Genomic DNA, 21,651 nt, shown 5'->3' on the forward strand with positions numbered 1-21,651 from the left:
ATGCAGTGATAGCTTAGTTTTCTTTTTATGCATTCTTTAATATTGACATGAAATCTAAATGTCCTTAATTAACAGACACTTAATTTACTAACCTTGAATACTGTGCTAAATGATATATAACTGATATTTCTGTATACATGGGTATACTGGATAATACAGGATCAGATACTCTTGTAATATTGTCTCTCCCCTCCCATACATTTTCAGACAGTGGTTGGATTCATGGGAACGATCAGGGTCCAGCCCCATCACAAACAATTCACCATCTACATTTTTCTATATCTTACTCCTTTCATCTCCATAAATAAGAACACTTTCACTTTTGAATTCAACCAGCGTTAGACCATTGTCTGTATTTTGTTTTTAGTTCCTAACATTAGTCTGAGGAACTCTATGGCCCTTTGAGCTGCAGTCATTTCAGTCCATTTTCTATTTCCTTAGACTGGGAGTCGGCTTCTCTCACACTCGGTTTGGATACTTTAACATACTTGGATGCCAGTGTTTCTTCGCGGCTAGATACACTAGACCCACGGGAACCAGCATGCTCCTGTGACCGCTATTGTAGTAAGTACTTTTTTGCCTTGAAGCCCGATGACCATGTGAATATTTTGTCATGCTATGCTGTGACTTTATCCTTCACACTAGCATTTTTTGTTTACAGTAATCTGTTTCCATTGTGCGCCAGCACTTGCTATCGATTTGAGAATCTATACAGCAGTTTACCCAAGACCACTATCCCACGGCTTGATTACCTACCCACTCTAGTGATGGAGGTAAGATATCACCCTTTAGGTGGATGAAAAAGTCATAGAGTTGGTGCATACTCAGTGTTTTTTTTGTTTTAGGACATTCACAGAGGAGTAGTATGATTTTTCGACTCATCGCATTCTAATAGGCAATAGTCGTGCAAAACACTTCAGATGGGATAGATCTATGAAATGTTTTTCTGTAAAAGGCCACACAGGTACTTTTCTCATATCACAGGTTCGGTGGCATGACTGTTTACGGTAACTGGTCTCCCCTTTTCCTTTGGTTGGGGGCTTTCTCTATATTTAACAGTATGGAGAGCTGATCTGATAGGTCACTGGAACTAACTGTTTATGCTATGTTACAACACATTGGACAATGTTATGTAAAATTATAATATACCATGCTACAATGGAATTTCATTTGTATTTACAGTTACTACTGTGCTCCTGGCAAAGTGGTAGTGACCCTGAAATGCGTTGAGCATCTCACTTTATAAAGAATTCCGCGATGAGCATCATTGATTCTGCATCTTGATTGTTTGTTGGTTCGAATTATTGACCTCATAAGGAGATATTTATATTAGATTACAAATAATTGGCTGTTTTTTCAGCGTATAAGTGTGCAGGGGACACTGTCCTCGTGCGAAGGTTGTCTGTACTTCCGCTTCACTTAAGATTCTATCAGCAGTGCTTGAACTTTATATGTATTGTTCAAGAGTAGGTGTGCATTTCTCCCACTTTTCTGTCAAGTTAGGCCCTCTACCATCCTGACATTTGAGTTAATAAAGTATTTTATATTGAATTTTAGGTCTGTTGTTTGTGTCTTGCTTCATGATGTCTTCACAACACACACACAAAACATGGCAGCACAGACTCAAGCACACAACGTATGGCACTGGCAGCACACACAAAACATGGCACTGGCAGCACATACAAAACATCATAAAGCAGCAACCCAAAACAACATCAGATGGCAACAATGTGTGACAGTATACAGACACATCACAATGCTTGGCTACACGCACACAAATCGGTGTTGACACCACACATACAAAACAATATCAAGAAAGTTGGCACTTATGACTCGTTTGCAGATTATGGCGCCTTATGTCGGAAATGGGGTGATAGATCTATGTACCTAATCCAATTCCTGTGCCCTATCGCACGAAGAATGTACTTATGTTTTAAACTTAATCATCTATTAACTCTAGAAAAAAATCAAAAAATGGAAAATCTTAAGATGGGGTCAACATTACTGGCTCATGTTGATTCACCAACATCTGCAAGAGCAAAGAATCCTTGAAGCATGTAGTTTTAGATTGTCCACATTTTGAGAGAGAAAGACGTAGGATACTGGGGCCATATCTGGAGGATGAAGGGTTGTTTACGCGAGACTCAATATGTATAAGTATTGTCAAATCTCTATATCTAATAGAAGAGCAGCTGGGGGCGAAGATGGCGGAATGCAAAATCATTTGAATGAATCAAAAGATAAGACTGATTGATATATGAGAGTTGACAAGACATTTATTATATGATTCGAATATGTAACATGCAAACACAGAATTATTGAAAAAAATGAATTGATTTTACTAGCAGTAGTTGCTTAGAAATTAGATTAATGTTCCGAAACAATGAACATAGAGAAAGCACACTGTGGTAATCTAATAAAAAATATTATGAATTGATTTTAAAGGGTTAATTAGTTATAAAGATTAGCGATGTATAACCCTAATTTTAGCAAAGATAGGTTTCATTAAATGTTGGTTTTATGTAAAAAAATAAATATATATATAGCTTAGATGTTGGTATATGTTTTAGAGCAAATTTATGAAATTATGAAAGTGATAAAATTTAATTTATGTAATTATTATGTAAAGGTTTTAAATCATGATTAACCAAATACAATTAAAAAAAATATCAAAAGGCAGCGCACAAAATGTATGGCAACACACACTTAGACAAACAAAAACATATCTCCGCACACACACTAACAAAGGATGGCAGCATGCATACCACAAAGGATAGGATATTAGCACACATACATGTAAACGGATTACAGCACACATGCCAAAGGATGGAAGCACACAGACACAAATGATAGCAGAAAACACACACAATTATAGCAAACACACAAGTGCATGGCAACACACATAATTGATAGCAACCCAAACACACAACATATGAGGACACATACACAAATAGATGACAGCACACGCAATGGATGAAAGACAACAGATGGCAGCAGACACACAAGAGATGGCACAGACACACCAAATGAAAGCACACACTCACACATACACACACTGGATGACACCAAAGAAAACCACACAAAATGGACAGAAGCACACATATTGACTTGGCTATAGCACTTAGGACGCTTAGTCACTGAGATCTGCCTTACACAAAATCATTGTGAACCTTACCGTCGGTTGTGACCTTGTTGCCTCTGGGACAGCACTGCGGAATCTTGTGGGTACAGCACCATTGGTAGCTGTATGATCTGGCTCTCCAGAAATGGCCAAAGTGATCTTTTTAAGACAGTTTGCAGCTATTGAAAAACAAAGGTTGATAAATAAAGATTAAAAGGCATGGAAGAGGCGATTATTTTCTGCAATATGAGATCTGCATTTCAAGAAGATAATGTAGGTAACCCTATAATTGAAAATTACTTTTTTAACAAAAAGTTTCAAAGACATTCATTATGGTTTTAACCTAAACAGGGGAACCGCAATTACCATCCTGAACATCGTACTAGAACTAATCTGTGTCTGTATTGTTGAGGAGGAAAAGTCTACAGTGGTATCTTTTTGCCAATTTTTGATTGCATTGGCCTTTTAACTAATAAACAAATGGGGGTCCAGCCAGTTAAGGTACAGACACATGCTAGATCTTTTCGAACAGACTGTGGCAGTAAACGTACACAGGCTCTTTCTCAAAATCTACCCAAAATAGTAACTGCAGGATTCTGCACTGCTACCTGGACATTTTAATGTGGCAGCACTTGGCATGCGTAATTCCTGAATCCATATAAATGTGGCAGCCATACGTATGCAGATGACATCCAGATTCACTCCCAGATTGCACACGGTCAGGGCACACCAATCAATATTTTAGTAATGGATCATAGTAAGAAAGGTATGCATTGAAGGATGCACATTGAATATTCTACTGACACACTCTGAACCCCTTTGCCAACCAGCCTGAGGACAGTCGCTTAGCCAATGAACAAGGTTAGACATCTCAAGAGCAAACAGAATTCTAACTTTTCCATCAAGCTATCGATTAACACACTTACTAGAGAAGCCTTTATCAATTTTGACAAATAGGGTTCTCTGCTTCCTAAACGCCCACACAAGGTGACTGTGATTCGGGCCCATGTGATATCAATTTCTGCAAAAAATGTAACTGGGCTCAGTTCTCTAGATAAGTATCGTACCAGCCTCTTTACAAATAAAAATCATGCAAAAACAACACCTTTTGTCTTTTCATGTGCATCATTTACACACCAGTTCAGAGCAGATTGCACTTGTCTTGATTGAAACCAGAACACATCTTTTGATGTTTATCAGCATGGATGAAATTGCAATCCATGGAGGAGCAGTCTGAAAACAGACATTTGTTCTCTGACAAGTGTGCATTGAGCCTGCCAGAAAGAAATTGCACACCGTGAGATAAGGAATGGTTTCTTTCTGTTAAATGTCTGCTATTTTTTGTGACCATTGATGCTCATGGAGAGGGACATTATGTATGAATATCTATTTCCTAGCATTTTCCTAATAAAATGGAAAAACTAGTTAGAAATGAGAAGTAGCCTTTGTAACAATTCTCTTTCAGTTAATGCATGCATGATTGCATTGCACAAAATTATTTTTCAAAGTTAGTGTGGTGTGTGCCTTTGTCATCCCTATGCATCTATGCATCACACACATTAACGTGAAGGAGAACGTTTTACAGACATCTTTGCTGCACAACTCTGGTTTCTAATGTGTTCTATTCATTTTCAAGTTCAAACACGTTTTGGTTGCCTGTCACATACGTTTTACACTCCTTCAGAAACAAATCATTTTTACTCTTACAATTTAGTTTACACTTGAATTATAAGGAACAAGTTACTTACCTGTAACTGTTGTTCTCCAGCATGGGTCTGGCATGGATTCACATGCTCATGAATATTCCCTGTCAGGCTGGGAATCCTAAGTAAAAGAAAAAACGGTTTCACTTTCGTTTATAAACTGTCTTTCTCCTATAAACCAATTACTGAGCTCTGGGTCCTACTGCCCCCAGCCAATGGCTGCCCTCTCCCTAAGCCCCTCCTCTGGCAGCCATCTTCAAATTTGGTAGCACGTAATGTGGCAGTATGACCAAGAAGAGCCGCAGAGGCGCAGGAGGGAGGGTTTGCATGTGAATCCATGCCAGACCCATGCTGGAGAACAAAAGTTACAGGTAAGTAACTTGTGCTTCACATGCTCATGAATAAATAATACGCAGCAGTACATACATACACAACCATGGGAGGGGGCAAGGCTCAACAGAAACAATTACTCTTACATCCTCACCAGTCTCACCTTCAAGCGACCAGATTGCATAACATTGCTTGGCCGATCCTGGACTCCTCTCTGGAATCCCAGTCGACGCAGTAAAATCTCATGAAGGTGTGCGTAGACCGCCACGTAGCAGCCCTGCAGATATCCAGCAGGGGCACACCGGACAGGAACGCCGTTGTCGCATCGATCGCTCTGGTAAAATGGGCTCTCAGACGGCCAGCCAGCGGTCGGTTTCCCAACCGGTGACAATGAGTGATACAGCCAGAGAGCCACCTGGAAATGGAAGCCTTGGACAGGGCCTTCCCATGGTTCACAGGACCAGAGTTCACAAAAAGCTGAGAAGTCTTACGGAAACTCTGTGTGGGCCACATAAAACTTCAGCGCTCGAGCCACATCCAGCGAGTGCAAAGTCCTTTCAGCCGGCGACGAAGGAGTCAGAAAAAAAAACAGGTAACACCAAGGGCTCATTGAGATGAAATTCTGATGGAACCACAGCACCACCCTCGTCTCGTGGAAAGTGAAATAGGGCCACTTACAGGACAAGGCCTGTATCTCATCCACTCTCCTGGCAGAGGTGATGGCCATCCGGAAAGCGGTCTTCCAAGAAAGGAACTTAATAGGCGACTGATGCATAGGCTCGAACCGGGGGCCCCATGAGCATAGTCAGCACCATATTGAGTTACCACTCCGGGGCAGGAGCCTTCACCGGCAGGAACGATCAGAACAGTCCTTTAATGAACTCCTTCACCAGATGGTGTGACCAAAGAGAAGACCGTCCGGGCGACCTGGTGTAGCATGAGAAAGCCGCCAGATACACCTTGATGGAGGTGTGTGCCAGTCCCGATTTAGCCAAAGAAAAAAGTATGGTAGGACTTGGGGGGCGGAAGGGGCTAGGGCTGTGACCCTCAGAGGGTTAATGTTCTGCGACCGGCACCAAGTCGCGAAACGCTTCCATTTGTGCCTGTAGAGTCGACAATGCCCTGGCCCTGCAAGGACCTCCTTGTAGTCTGCCGGCAGCTCGTACCCACCAAACTCTAATGCTGCAGGAGCCAGGCCTTCAGGTTCAGCAATACTGGGTCGTGGCGCAGGATTGCGCCTCCTTCCCTGGCGAGCAGGTCCGCGACCGCTGGTAGCTTGACTGGAGGTGCCGCTGATATGCCGAGAAGGTCCGGGTACTAGATTTGCCTGTGCCACACTGCCACGACGAGGATCATCCTGCACCGACACTAAGTTGATGGATGACTCGTAGTAGTAGTGGCAACGGAGGAAACACGTAAAGGAACAGGCCTTCCCAATGGAAAGAGAATGTGTCCCCATGCTCCCCGGCTGGGGAAACCTACTGGCAAACCTCCGGCACTTGGAGTTCGTCGATGTTGCAAAGAAATCTATCTGGGGACTGCCCCACCTGCGGAAGAGGCTGTCCACTCGATCCTGCTGAAGCTCCCACTCGTGGCAAGAGCGCAGCTCCTTACTGTGAGAGTGGGCGACAGTGTTCTTTACTCCCTCGAGGTAAAAAGGAACGAGAAACATTCCCTGGGCGATGGCCAATGCCACCGCTCCTGTGCCTCTCTGGAGAGCGCTGGGGATCTGGTGCCCCTGCTTCCTGATGTAAAACATTGTGGTGGTATTGTCCGTGAAGACCCTCACCAACTTGCCCTTGAGGGATGGAAGAAATGACTTAAGGGCCCAAAACACTGCCTGCAGTTCCAGGACGTTGATGTGGGGCTCAATCTCCTCCAGCAGCCACAGGCCTCTGGCGTGGAGAGGTCCGTTGTGGGCTCCCCAGTCCTCCAGGGAAGCGTCCGTGGTGACCGTCTAATGGTAAGGGGGGGCTCTGGAAATCTGTGCCTCCGGAGATGTTGGAGCGCACACCCCACCACCTTATCGCTCGATGGAACTCCTCGTCGAGCGGAATCCTGTATTGGAAGCTTCCGGACACCTGGATTCAACGGGCGTCTACGAATTCCTGGAGTGGTTGCATCCGCAACCTGCAGAGTCTGATCAGGCAGATACATGATACCATGCTGAGCAGCGACTTGATGGTACTCACCATGGCAATCTTCAGTGCCAACAGCCGTTGCACTTTGCCCAAAATGGCCACTATCCTCTCTCCCGAGGGAGCTGCCAGACAGGACAACGTGTTGAGCCTGGCCCCCAGAAACAGCGGTTCCTGCGATGGAGTCAAGCAGGACTTTGCATAGTTCACCGAGAAGCCCAGATCCGTCAGTAGCCAGACAGTCCTCTCCGTGTGATCGACAGCAATGTCCCTGGACTTGGCCTGGACCAGCCAGTCGTCCAGGTACGGAAAAACATGTATTCCCTGTAGGCACAGATGGGCCACTACTGGGGCCAGTCACTTTGTAAAGAGAGCTTTGAACTGCTAGTGTTTCCCCTGTACGACGAAGCACAGGAACTTGCAATGTTTTTCATGAATGGGGACGTGGAAGTATGTGTCCTCTCGATCCAATGACGTCAAGAAGTCTCCCACCTCCAGTTTGCCGAGCACATGCTGCAATGTGCCCATCCTGAATTTTTGGGACTTGATGTACTTGTTGAGTCGTCGTAGATCGAGAATGGGCCTCCAGCCCCCAGTCTTCTTTCTCACTAAGTATCTATTGTAAACTCTGGAGCCCTCGAGTCGCTTCGGAGCCAGCTCCATCGCCTCTGTTTTTGTTTTTTTAACATGGCCCGAACCTCCAGCAGCAGCTGAGGGATGTGTTGTTCCTGCCGGGCCACCATTGGTATTCACAGACACTTTTGCTGAAACTCCAAAGTGTGTCCGTGGGTGGGAGCGTCCAGCAGCCATCGATTGGTGGAGATGTTTTCCCACATGCTGAAGAAGTTTGCCAGCCGGCCTCCCACCGGGTTGTATGGGTGGGGGCCTGACGCCTCGGCCAGTTCGGTTCTGCTTTGAGGCCAGCCCGCTGCCTTGGAAGCCTTGACTATGGCAGCGGCCACCTCCAAAAGCCTTGGAACGGCCCCTGTAGGCCTCCTGGGATGAGGAATAGGAGGGCTGGCGGTACAAGGACGATCCTCTGCCGAAACCCTTCGTAGATCTTCCCGACTTCCCTCCTGAGGAACGAAAGGACTGACTGTGCTGTTGCAGCGTGCCCAGGACACGGGCCGTCTCTGGGTCCGTCTTGATGGCCTGAAGAGATTCATCGACGGGCTGAAGAGATTCGACGGCCTTTCCAAAGTGATTGTCTCAGTTGAACGCCATGTCCAGGACCAGAGTCTGAACCTCTTGCCTAAAGTTGGTGGCCTTAAGCCAGCCACGATGACAGAGGCAAACTCAGTTTTCCATCTGGCAGAAACTCATGTCTGCAATGTCCAGGGCCACGGTGATGGCATGGTCTGATGCCACCTCGCCCTCCTGGAGAAACTCCCATCGCCTCGACCCGTTTGTCCTCGGGAAGGAAATCCTATCGGGCCATCTTGTACCATAACTCCCAGTCGTACCTGGCCAGGATAGCTAAAGCATTCACTGCCTTGACCGTCGTCGCCACCAAGTAGGTAACCTTTCTACCCCAGGCATCCAACTTCTTTCCCTCGCTGTCTGGGTGAATGGATGCTGAGGGCGACGGTTGGATGACTTCTTCTGCGCAGCGGCCGAGACCACCGAGTCTTGGTGATGGCTATGACCGCAGACACTTGGTGCAGATTCCGGAACCCGGTATTTCTTCTTTAGCCGGTCTCTTTTCGCTGAGGATGAGGCGGGGTTCTTCAGCAGCGCCAGACCCTCATACCAGATATCGTCCAGGAGGGGCACCGCCAGAATGGTCTTCTTTTTTGCCTCCCGGTGTTGATAAAGGGATCCCTCCTTTGTCTCCTCCGGCGTGAGTTGGAAGAGTTCCGATGGGCAGGCGATCATAGAGTGAAAGGAACCTACTTCGTCCGGTGGAGCAGCCCTTGGAGGCAGAGAGATGCCCCCATCGTCATCAGTGTCCTTCGTCGCCGTGTCCCTCCCCGTTTCCTTAGGGGGGGGCACTGGTGGCTGGAGAGAAGGCTTAGGGTGCTCTTTCCTTTTCTTCAGCAGTGGGGGCCCTGATGTCAAAGGGGTCGTCGCCGGTGGTGCCATCCTTGGTGGCGTCCTCTTCTGTATCTCCGACACCGGCGTGTGGAGGGTCGAAAGAATGTCATACGACAGATCTCTGGGAGGTGCCTCTGGAGTAGGGTTGTTGAGCCCAGCGCTTATGTCATCCCCTCCGACGTCCTCGTCATCACAACCAGCGGTAACCAGCTCCTCGATGCTCCCGTCGTCGTCATCCCCAGCCTCTTCTGCGATGGTGTGGACGGAACCCTTGTGTTCCACATGGTAACAAATATCTGTGCCCTTGAGTGTAACGCTCACCTGATTCCCGTAGAGGCGCCGGTCTTGACTGGGCGTATACCGTATCTTCAAAGGGGATGTGTAACACACGGCTGGCTCTTTGGGCTGGACCTCTGTGCACTGTATGTTTGACTCGAAGGGTAAGATGTCTGCAGATAGAAAATATGGGATTAATGAACTGGGTTATTGAATGTCTCTCTCTTCTTCCCTTTCTCTTCTCCTGTAGAACCCCGAAGGTTAACGCTCTCACCTTAGGTAAGTGAACGCCGTGCTCTCCATCTGCCTCGGGGCAGGGTGCTGTAACCAGTTTCTTCACTGGATAAGGGGAGCAGGCCTCTTGACTTCAGAGGACTGCTGTCCGTCGTTTACTGCACGAACGGTAAGTTTCGAGTAATTCTAATGTCTTTAAAGTCTTTAGTAATGATGTCTCTTGTTTTGCAGGGTTCCGGCGATGGTGGATGACGGGCTGAAGTGAGTTGAAGATGGAGCCCGTGTGATGAATAGAAGCGCCTGGAAGCACGTAAGTAAGCGCTTGTTGCCTGCTTCACGATGCGCTCTAACTGTCTTTTTATTTTGCAGGTACAAGTTCGGAGCGGCTGCAGGGTGCCGGAATACCCACTGGGTTAGATGTGGAAAGGAGTAATGGCACGTGAGTATTAAAGTTCCCCAATGTCTTTAAATGCACCTTGTTTTGTCTTTCAGATGCGGGATGCAGCGCCGAAGGCCTCCGGAGCGTGCGAAGAGTTGGTAAGCTTTTGTCTTTCAGATGCCGGAATGCAGAGTGAAGACCTCCGGAGCGCACGAAGAGTAGGTAAGCCTTTGTCTTTCAGAATGCAGCGCGAGGCGTTGGTGACAGCCGATGGCCCAGGTAAGTGAAGAGCTGTCACTGAAGACCGTAATGCTAACCTGTTCTTTCTTGTCTTTATAGGTGTTGCTGAAGACTGGATTCAGGATGGTAAGCCTTTTTCCTTAGGCCCAGGATCAGATGCAGAAGACACGATGAGCGTTCTGCTGCAGAGGATGCAGAATAACGCAAAGCAAGATTCATCCATCGGGTGTGGTTTAAATAGCCTCCTGTAGTGCTTAGGTGTCTCCTTCCACAGCCACGCCTAGGTAAGAAAAGAGTTCCTGCTTTCCAGAAGAGTTCCAGTGTTCTGAACCTAGGGAGTGGCTCCTGCCCCACCCAACAGGAAAAGTAGTTCCAAACAGAAGAGGATCAGAGGCTCAACTGGCAGGCAAGTAAGCAGCATGGTCTGCTGCAGGTAAGTCCACCCAAGCATTATGAGCCCGGCGCTTCCAGCGCTGGGACTGGGCATATTTATGAGCCTGGTGCCACTGGCGCCAGGACTGGGTCCAAAAGGTCCCAATTGGGACTGGTTGGCACTCGGAACCTGGGTTATGAATCTGCTTCCAAGGGAGTTGGGAAAACCCTGACCTTTTGGAAGCAGAGATCATGACATTGAGTTCCACTACCCTCGCCCCCTTTTTTGGGTCCTGAGGGGTTGGTCTCAGGCTAAGGGATGGCATCCTCTTTTCAGGGGTCTTTACTGCTGGTCTGGCCAAAGCCTCAATCGTGGGAGGAAGAGTCACCCTGGCCACCGCAGGGGTACCCTGTACCGGGTCAGCCCCTTTTGCCTTTGAAAAAGCGCCCGCCACCAGCTCGATAGAAGCCTGTATCACCTGGGCCTTCACGGGCAGGTCGGACACCTTGTCCTGCTTGGCCTTCTCCGGTTTCTCCTGCAGCTTCCGTCGTGGGACCCGCTTGCGCGGCGATCCTAACAGAGCTGGACTCGCAGTGCTTGGCCTTGTCTTGGGCCCCCACGGATGGAGCGCCCTCAAAGGACTTAGAAGCCCACTCTGGCTGGATCCAGAAGAGGCATGCCCCTGTGAACCAAAGAGGGCAGGGGCCTTGGCTTTGAGCCACGCCGCCAGTCTGATGTGCCGGATGAAGACAATAAAGACACTGGGAATGCTTGTCCTCCATGAAAACATTGTGCACAGCGCAGCTTGTGCAGAGCTTGAAGAGGGAGGCTCCGTCGGCCTTCTCCTCTGACATGGTGGAAACTTCGGAAGAAGAAACACTCGACGATCCCACCCTTGAGGGGTGAAGAAAGGTGCCAATAAATGGATCCCCATTAGTCGGATGTAGAAACGATGGAGCACACGGGCTCGATCAAACCAAAATAGGATTTTCTTAGTAAACAAGTGTGAAAAACACAGACAGCTCTAAGAGCGAAACTCACGGACTCCCATCCACTTGTACGTGCAGTAAAAATCTTAAGATGGCTGCCAGAGGAGGGGTTTAGGGAGAGGGCAGTCATTTGGTGGGGGCAGTATGGCCCCGAGCTCAGTGATTGGTTTATAGGAGAAAGACAGTTTATAAACGAAAGTTAAACTGTTTTTTCTTTTACCGAGGATTTCCAGCCTGACGACGGGCAATATTCATGAGCATGCGAATCCATGGCAGACCCATGCTGGAGAAAAACAGCGTGTAAAATACTTCCACCTCAAAACCTTACCTGGGGACACAGAGGAGCATGCAACATCTAGTTTAAACATCGATCTTTAACTTGGCGTCAATGTGGTCATTGGCTCTATGAATTGTCAGCGGGTGCAGAGCCCTTGTTCAAGAGTGAGTGATTGTCATTACATCAATCACATGGGTCACAACCTCTTTCACATTTTCAAGACTATAATTAAAACATTCAAAACCTGATTATCAAGCCTGTGCAAGTGTGGTTACAAAACAAACAAAAATGAAAGGGTTACATTCGCAACAGAAACTCAGCAAAGCATGTCCCTATAGTAGTAATCTAGATGGGGAATTTAATTTTTATGTAGCACTTCATGCAAGGTTACTCCAACTTCTAAGCACTGGGACTATTAATACCTTAGTCCATGGTCAGTTTACTGACCTATGAAGGGTGTAAGGCTATGGAAGTCAAGCCAACATTTGATATGTGATAAGATAAAGATTTTAGCATTGAACACTCCCCGCTCTGCACTATTGCGTAACAATGGCATACCATTTAGGTGTACTAGTTCCACAAAATGAAGACTTTCATTAATCATCAAAAGACAATTCTGCTATAAAACCTAATAATACAGAATTTAAGTCAGGTTTGCTTTACTGTGTAATTGGTCAGGTTTGTTTGCGTTTTAAAAATTTAAATACTTACAAAAGAGATCAAATGTGTAGACCTTTGTAATGGAATAATGAAAGATGTATAGAGTGACTTATCCTGTAAGATTAACATCCCCTTCAGCAGCATGCTTTAGGAAGTGAACCATCTGTAGAGTGGCTAGGAACTGATAGGCGAACCATTTGTTGTTCTAAGGTTGAATTCCTTCCAATCACGGTTGACTAAATTCCCACTACGTTGAACTTTTTGATTCCAGGTGCAGAGTTAGGCTACGCATTTGGACTATTCGGTATCAATGCTATGCCAGTTATTACTAGGGAGCTTGCACTGCAGAAGCAAATAACTGTTCCTGTTCTATGTGGGTGGTGCTCACACTGCCGTGGATATGCTGTTCCATTCCATGAGAGCGTAGCTTGCATTGCTGAGGTCCTTCATTTATCTGTGGGGCTCCTTACACTGCTCCATCCCATGGAGTCCCTTCTCTATACGGGTGGAACATCTACTGCTGTGACCCACGATTTATCTGTTCTGTGTGGTAATCGTGCACTTCTAAGTCCCACATTTCCTTTATATGGAAGGAAAGCATCATTTACTAATGTCCATGGCAGACCTTTTCTATATTAGGATGGGAGTGTGCGTTAGGAAAGATTTCTCTTTACTGCACTTTTCCTTCCATTTTAAATGGACCGCCAAACCTTTTGCTTTTATTTTTGATCGTGGCCTGTTCTTTTTACAGTGCAGTGAAGCCTTGAACTTCACTACACAGTCTTCTGCTCATTTATGGGGAAACTGACATGTCCTTCAGGCTGTCAGTACTAGGAAACATTGTTTCCATTTGTCTTGTTATTTAGTTAGTACTTTTAGTAACTTGTTATCACTTGTGGTAACTTTTTATCATTGTACAATTCATCTTGCAATGCAGTACAATGGGGGCCACTTTTGTTTTTGCCCTAGACTAACACTCAGAGGATTTTTCATTAGTCTGCGTGTGCTAAATGGACAAGCTGGTGGCAGCACTGATTTTTTACAATTCTTTGGTGCTTTTTGTTTCAGCCTTACCGCATTTGGCTACTAACTGTTGCTAGTGACCAAGCATGGCCATGCCACAAGGGTTTTCGCTTGTCCTTAGGCCATCATGTCTTTTAGCATTCTTCCTGGCTTGTGAGGCCAGGAAAAACCTTAAATGGACTTCCAGTGCCGGGGAAAACGGAGGCTTTTGGTGGGCCACTGGAGGACTATGTGCATTTGCTAGCAGGATGTGGGCTGGGACTGTCTGGTTCCAATCCATAAACTGGTTTCAGTGTGTCTGAGTGTTCTGCATGAGTGTTTCCGCCAGTGGTCCTGATTGGACCACTCCTGGGGTGTGTGTGTGTGTGTGTAGCTAGTTCTGCCATTGGGAGTTTCAGCTCTTATCTGGCTTTTGGGATAAGAAAAGGACCCCTGCACCCACTCTAGAAAGATCCTGGAGAAACCTGAAGGACCCAAGACTCCTGTCCAGCTGTGAGACCTGTCAGAAGGTGGGCTGGCGACCAACTTCTGCTGCTGTCCTGGAAGAGCCCCGTCTTGCTGTCGGTCTTCAGCAGTCATGCGAGGGAGCTGCGACCCGTGGAGTGGAGGGAACATTTATTCCTGATGTCTGCTCAGTGCCCTGTGAAGAAGAGCCTTCGGAAGTGTCCCGGGACTGCCCTGTGGCTGACCAGCTCTGAGTTTGGTCTACTGTGCTGCAAAGGTCACCGTTCCACGTTGAGGCCTGGAACTTGGGGGGATCCTCAGCTCGTCCTACAAGACTTACCTCAGTGAAAATTTGGAGTCCTAGAATCAAGGGACCCGAGCTAGGAGGGAAAGTCTGGCTTCGACAAGTGAAACCCTTTGCGTCACCGTGCTGTGCTGACCACAGTCTGAAACAGCTTACCCGAGTTGAGTCCAGTCCCGCGAGGGGTCCTGCATCGTGTTTTGCTGCATTCCACCATAGAGAGTCCTTGTACCAGCCAAAGACACCGACCAGAGATCTGCTTGAAACCTGCAACCCCTGCGAATCAAGAACTGAGTCTGCCGGCGGGAAAGGCCACCTCAGACCTTCTTCCGTTGTGCAAGTCCTGTGAAGAATCAGAGTACACGGGGTGCGTTACAGCGGTTCTTACCTGGCCTTAAACTCCCTTTAAATGTTTTGCTAACTATTATAAAACTTTGACAATACATTGGCTTTGCCACTGCTTGCTCGCGCAAGCCATCCGAAAGTTGGGAATACTTTTGGTAGTTAGAATAACTTGTCCTCTAATCCTTGGAATCGTTCACTGGATCCCAGAGACCCTACCTTCATTTTTTCCAGCGTTACAAACTGTGTCCGAACTTTTCCCTGAACATTTGGGTATAAAGGCCCCAGACAATTTAGGGAAGCACTTTTGAAGTTAGCGCTAACTCTGTGGACCTGTAGTGCATAAACTAATCTATACTTTCCTTTAAAGGGGCTTCATCTGTCTTATGCTCGAAATCTGTGTGATTTTACCGTTGCGGAATGGTCCACAACGTAAATGCCAGCACGGGAAATGTACGTAACACAAAAATGTTTGCACGTTTCCCATGCGGACATCCTTTGAAAATCAAACAGATTCAAACACACACCCTCACTCACACCCCCACCACCTCCCCACCCCCCTACTTACCTTTCTTTCAGATGCACTGTGTCTCTGCAGCGCCGCTTCCTGATCAGCAACCGGCACTGCAGGGTCCTTTTCTTTTCTTTAATTTTTTTACTTTTGCTCGGGTGAGCTGCGGGGTGTCCCCCACAACCCCCGCTCACTATACTGTGTAGTTTAGTGAGCAGGTTGTTGCAGGGGATAACCCAGCAGCCCCCAGCCTTTTATTTCTCGTTTTTTTGCTCGGGTGAGCTGCAGGCATGACACCCCCACAGCCTTTGTGTTTCTTTTTTTTTACCAACCCCACACCAAAACACATACCACAAAAAGTTCGAACTTTTGGTAGTTTGAACTTTTTGTGGTGTCAGTACATTTTTCTCGGTAATTTCGGCCTATTCCTTATGCTCTACTCTATTGACTGTATATATGTATTCTATTATTAGCGTTATTTGCTACTTCTACTGGTTAGTAGTCATTTTTCATAGTGTTGTTTGGCCATAAATTAATAACTGTATTTTTAAACATACTGTCTAAGTGTAATGTGCGACTCCCATTGTGTGTACTCATTGTGGACCCTTGCTCACCACCTCTTGAGACTTAACCTAGACCTCTCGTTACTGCTCCTTGAACTGGTTTGGCTATAGCTCCCAGAGTTGTCCCTGTCACAATATAGGTATGCCTTCTATATATCTGTCCCCCAGGCCAGAGTACAGAACATCATTCCAAACATTGTGCACTCCAGAAATCTATGTTGCACCTATTCTATGTGAGGGCAGCTTCTATTGTAGAGAACCATTCTTTATCTGTTCTCCGCTTGTGTATCTTCAACCCTTATTGATCCACTCCACACGTTCTACATTATGAAAGCTTGTATCGCTTTAACCCAGATTCACCTTTTCGGTTTATGTCAGGTAAGTCTGCATGGCTCCTACTGAAGATGACCTGTTCTGTGTGAGCGAAACCTTAAACAGCTCATGCTGCTGTTGTACCTATTCTTTTCATGCAGTGGTGTTAGGGAGAATTCTCATTTCTGTGCCAATTCCCTTCAACCTTAGAGACCCTCCATCTCTTTTGCAGGACGTAAGGACTTTTTAATTTTAACCCTGGAGTGAGTGAGCCCTTTTTCTCACTCTCGTCTTTTTTGACCTGATTTGGATTATGTGTTTCTTTATTTTGGGAGTCTGACAAACTCCATAGGCATCTACTTTTTTGTATGGTGACACACAGCACCTTCAGTGCAGTGTCAGAGAAATCCTTTAGATTTCTCATACAGTTTAAATACATTTTCTTCTGTGAACTACTGTTCCCAAGAATAGTAAAGTAAAATTGACTTTACTTACCTTTTCTCTTTGTAGGAATCCAATTTTTGTATTGCCTAGCGCACACTTGGATTAAAGATATTTACAAAATTTGTAGAAAATTAGCTGGGTGCCGGGGAGAATAACAACCTTCACACTGGGTTGTTTTAACCTATGTAAAACCAACCGATTGTCCACAAACTTGTGGAACTCTCCCGTCCCCTGCACACCCTTTTAAACTGTATAGACAGTCAAAATTTTTACACAATGGTAGTAGTAAGTTTCTTTAAGAAAAGAGAAATTTGTGAGAAAAAACAATTTTCGACAGTGTTAGTGTAAAACAGAATGATGGAGACCATCAATTTTAATTTAGTTTTAAATTATCTGTTATAGATATGAATTTCAATTCATTCATCATCCGGTCTTAGTGAACATGATAACATAAACATATTCATTTTGAAGTCACATTCAATAATATAATTCGAGGGCAGACAATGTGTTTATCACACTTTCTACAAAATTAACTTTTCACATGTAATATCCATAGGAAGTGATAATAAATGTTTTCTTGACGCGTTTCGGCGTGTTCCCTTCTTCAGGATTTGTTAGCCCTCTTCGTTACCGTTAATCTTTGGTTCGCCTACAATATACGATACAGTAATCAGATTTTTACTTATAACTGTCATTTAACTCTTGTGAAAAAGCTTTTTACAATAATCACCTGGATGTCCAATGTGGAATATCCTGACTGGATTTATTATTAACAGTAATGTCAACCCAATAGTTGTTGAATATCTCAGTTGCTATACAACCTGTAGATGTGATAGAAAAACAGTAGAAAAAGCTCAGTTAAAAGAGAGATCTGAATTCGTGAAGGAAAATCTAGTCATGTCTATCTGAGAGTAAAAATATTACCTTTTTTTATTTTTATAAAAAGCTACTTCTTCATTGGAACAAGTCGTTGTAGTACGAAGTGAGAGTCTTCAGGAATGGAGATAATGCCGCAATGGGAGATTCCTCTGCTCGTGTCTGTAAAAACATGTACATGTGCTATGCGAGAAAATTGCAATGTTCTGCCCATATGTATAAACAATGGGTCGGGATCATTTAATAGAGTATACTCTATGGAGGCCTCTAGACTAAAGCTATGGAGTTTTAAAGCTGCTGGTAAAAACTACTTGATTCGGTTCCCTTACCTCCTTCCTGAGAAGATGCTCTGATGACTGGTGCTGAAGCTCGAACCGTTCCTACAGACACGAGCAGAGGAATCTCCCATCGCGGCATTATCTCCATTCCTGAAGACTCTCACTTCGTACTACAACGACTTGTTCCAATGAAGAAGTAGCTTTTTATAAAAATAAAAAAAGGTAATATTTTTACTCTCAGATAGACATGACTAGATTTTCCTTCACGAATTCAGATCTCGCTTTTAACTGAGCTTTTTCTACTGTTTTTCTATCACATCTACAGTTTGTATAGCAACTGAGACATTCAACAACTATTGGGTTGACATTACTGTTAATAATAAATCCAGTCAGGATATTCCACAATGGACATCCAGGTGATTATTGTAAAAAGTTTTTTCACAAGAGTTAAATGACAGTTATAAGTAAAATCTGATTACTGTATCGTATATTGTAGGCGAACCAAAGATTAACGGTAACGAAGAGGGCTAACAAATCCTGAAGAAGGGGACACCCTGAAACGCGCCGAGAAAACATTTATTATCACTTCCTATGGATATTACATGTGAAAAGTTAATTTTGTAGAAAGTGTGATAAACACATTGCCTGCCCTCGAATTATATTATTGAATGTGACTTCAAAATGAATATGTTTATGTTATCATGTTCACTAAGACCGGATGATGAATGAACTGAAATTCATATCTATAACAGATAATTTAAAACTAAATTAAAATTGATGGTCTCCATCACTCTGTTTTACACTAACATTGTCGAAAATTGGTTTTTCTCACAAATTTCTCTTTTCTTAAAGAAACTTACTACCATTGTGTAAAAATTTCGACTGTCTATACAGTTTAAAAGAGTGTGCAGGGGACAGGAGGCTTTTCTCTTTGTAGGTCCAGCACACACCATCTTATGTGGAGTGCTGTGGGGTTACTTAGTAGCCCCTTTTCCTACCTATACATGTAAACATTTTTATGATACCCTCCCTACTTCAAAATGGCTGGTGGCAGTCGTTTAATTTTCCTACCATTGTGCTTTTCTACCGCAGGCAGAATCCTCAGCTGCATTATAGCACCCGTGGATGACCATTTTGTCAAAATGGCTCCGGTCTTCTTTTGTCGCCATTTTCTGTTTGTGAAGTCTTTCTTGGGTTTTACACTGTGCGCCAAGCCAGGTTTGAGCCCTTTGTTCATTTTGCCTTTGGCGGCCTTCAGTACTGAAACGCGCCTCTGGCTCCAGTGTGTCTGGCAGGGCAGGAAGTGAGGGAGGTTCCTGAAACTCCCCTGTCCTTTGTCTTTAGGAATGCCTGAATACACCCAGTCCTCATTGGCTGGCTGGCTGCCAACCTGCTGTTTAAGTGACAGCTAGGCTGTGCATGAATGGGAGAAACCTGCTTAAAAGGCAAGGGTTTTGGGGCTGAAGGCAGAGTCGACCACTGGGAAGAACAACCAGAAGAAGAAACCGTGAACGAAGCTTGTTGCATCCTCCTGCACCGTTAAACTGCCTGGTGAAGCCCTGCTGCTGTGCTGAAACTTCTAATCGACAAGAGAAGCTCTGGAAGGGACAACTTCTTCCCTTGGGTTAGTGGGACCAACTAACCCTGAGATAAACTCCACTGGACCATCTTCCCCGACTGGCTGTACTTCTTTGGTGCCGCAAGAACCAAGTGCCAGCGTCGAGAAATCCATAGTTGAGGGCAACGTCTGTGATCCAACCACAAGCTCCATGAGTCTCCCCAGGACACTCCAGAAGCGGGAGGACCAGAGCTCGATTCCCCTCACAAGAGTGAAGGACTCAAAGAGTGAAGGAAGCCCAACCGGTATCCAAGATCTGCGGTGGTGATGTTTACCGAGCGCTGAAACTGCGAAGTGTGGCTGACCGAAAAGAGCCTGTATCTGCCGCCAACCTCTGAAATGATATGTCCCTCTTATCCCCACGACTGAGGCCCAGGAACCCAGGATCTGCATAACTGCAACCAGACAGAAGCCAGCTGGACCACTCTTCTGCTAACCAAAAGGTACGGTGCTGACTTGGGGTACTTAACTCATTGTCTGTAGCTTTGCTCTTCTCAGTTGAGACTTACAGTAGCTGCTTTGCTAGAGTTTATTTCAGCTCTACCCTTCACAAGTGTAACAGCCTGTGGCCCTACAGTGATGTTCCTTAAACAAACTCTCTAACTTTGTGCAAGACTTTTTCTATCTAGGAAGTGCCTCAGCTCCATAGACTGTGCTCCAATTGACTTTGGCTGTCCTGGCTCCCTGCAGACTCTTCTAGTCCATTTGACTTTGATACTTACTGTCCCTCATAGGTGACAACTTGGTTTTTAAATATTATTGCTGATTATTCCTGGGAAAGGTTTTTATCTAGACTTCATTGGAAAATTTAAAGTGCTCACATGCTCCGAGAACCTGTCTAATCGTTTTCCTTCCTTTAACCGTTTCTTTCTACAACCCTCAGAATCTAAAGAAAGTGTACTAGTGATATATAAATGCCATTACTGTCCTAGTTAGTTAAGTCACCTCAGGGTGTAGGGGGTGTGTAAAAAGCATCTCTAAAGAGTATCTACTAACTTTGTGTTGATTTTGGAAAAATATTTTAAAGTATATTTGATCATGATACATATTGCCCTTTTTAAAGAATGCTTATTTAAAAAGTAAATCATTATTTATAACAAAAACCTTGAGTAGAAGTTTTACTTGGCTATTGTATTGGTGGATTTCATTGCTACGACTCTACAGCTCACATTCACCCCTCTTGAGATAAGCCTGGCTGCTCAGTCACACTACCAATCTGTGTAGTACAGGCCTATACCAAAAGGTGGGTTACCCAATATCAAGAGGACAAGAGTTGTGTAGTCTCCCACAGGGTTACTACATCAATTCTTGCCTAACATTGGTGGCAGCGGTGGGATAGGCGTAGAGTGGTTACACTAATGATTTGCTGTACTTGTGCCCAACTAAACCAGCCACAAAGCTAAGCTCCTTAAAAAAGTGAAGCAAATGTAACATGCCAAATATGGATAACTTTAATGAGGCAGCGCTGATTGTCCCGACAGTAGATCAACTGAAAGACATGTGTAAAACCAGGTGTCTGACCCTGAAAGGAAATAAAATGCAAATTGATTACAAAGTTGTTGAATCACCAAAGTTTGGGTAGTAGGCCTTTAACACCTACTCACCCAAGTAATGTGGAAGATAATGAGGAGGATGTCAGTTTAGAGTCAAGCTCCAATCTGCAATAGGAGCCAGAGGAGGTAGAACAGTCTCAGGAAGAGAGACCCTCTCTGCCACAGCCTGCCTTTATGCCTCAGCCATTTTCCATTGTGACCCAACAAGGTCCACACGTAAACCCAGAATATGTTTCTCTTGAAAGACTGAGATTAGAGTTGGAGTTCAAGAAAATAAATGCCCAGGCTGAAGCCAAACATCAAGAGGTGAAACTAAGAGAAAGAGATGCAACATGAAATGGATATGAAAGAGATGTCCCTCGATTCTGCTTCCCTTTCAGGGTCCTCTAGGTCTGCTAGTCCCAAGAGGCCTTGCTTGCCCAAAGAAGCAGTGAGTATGTATGAACCTAAACTTGATGTGTTGGATTGGCTGGGTACGTTTGAATATACCTATGGTCTTAAAGTAATCTGTGGGAATGATTTAATTCCATGGCTCATATGTCTAGGCTTCCCCTGAATGGCTGTGATGTTGTAATGGAGTTGGGAGCGATTGAGAGAAATGATTATGAATCAGTAAAGTTGGCATTAATAGC

General features: G+C 45.1%; 1 protein-coding gene across 3 annotated transcripts in view; it reads right to left on the reverse strand.

The window, feature by feature from the left end:
* Window positions 1-21,651, reverse strand: part of LOC138582453 (E3 ubiquitin-protein ligase DTX3L-like) — a 484,811-nt gene that overhangs the window by 200,819 nt on the left and 262,341 nt on the right. For all 3 annotated transcript variants that reach the window (XM_069653761.1, XM_069653759.1, XM_069653760.1), the window contains one exon: window positions 3,176-3,300. In XM_069653761.1, the coding sequence (XP_069509862.1) occupies window positions 3,176-3,300 (125 nt within the window). The remainder of the gene's footprint in view (window positions 1-3,175; window positions 3,301-21,651) is intronic.

Source organism: Ambystoma mexicanum, chromosome 3q, assembly GCF_040938575.1.
Source record: "Ambystoma mexicanum isolate Mex_15411 chromosome 3q, UKY_AmexF1_1, whole genome shotgun sequence".
Classification (NCBI taxonomy): domain Eukaryota; kingdom Metazoa; phylum Chordata; class Amphibia; order Caudata; family Ambystomatidae; genus Ambystoma; species Ambystoma mexicanum.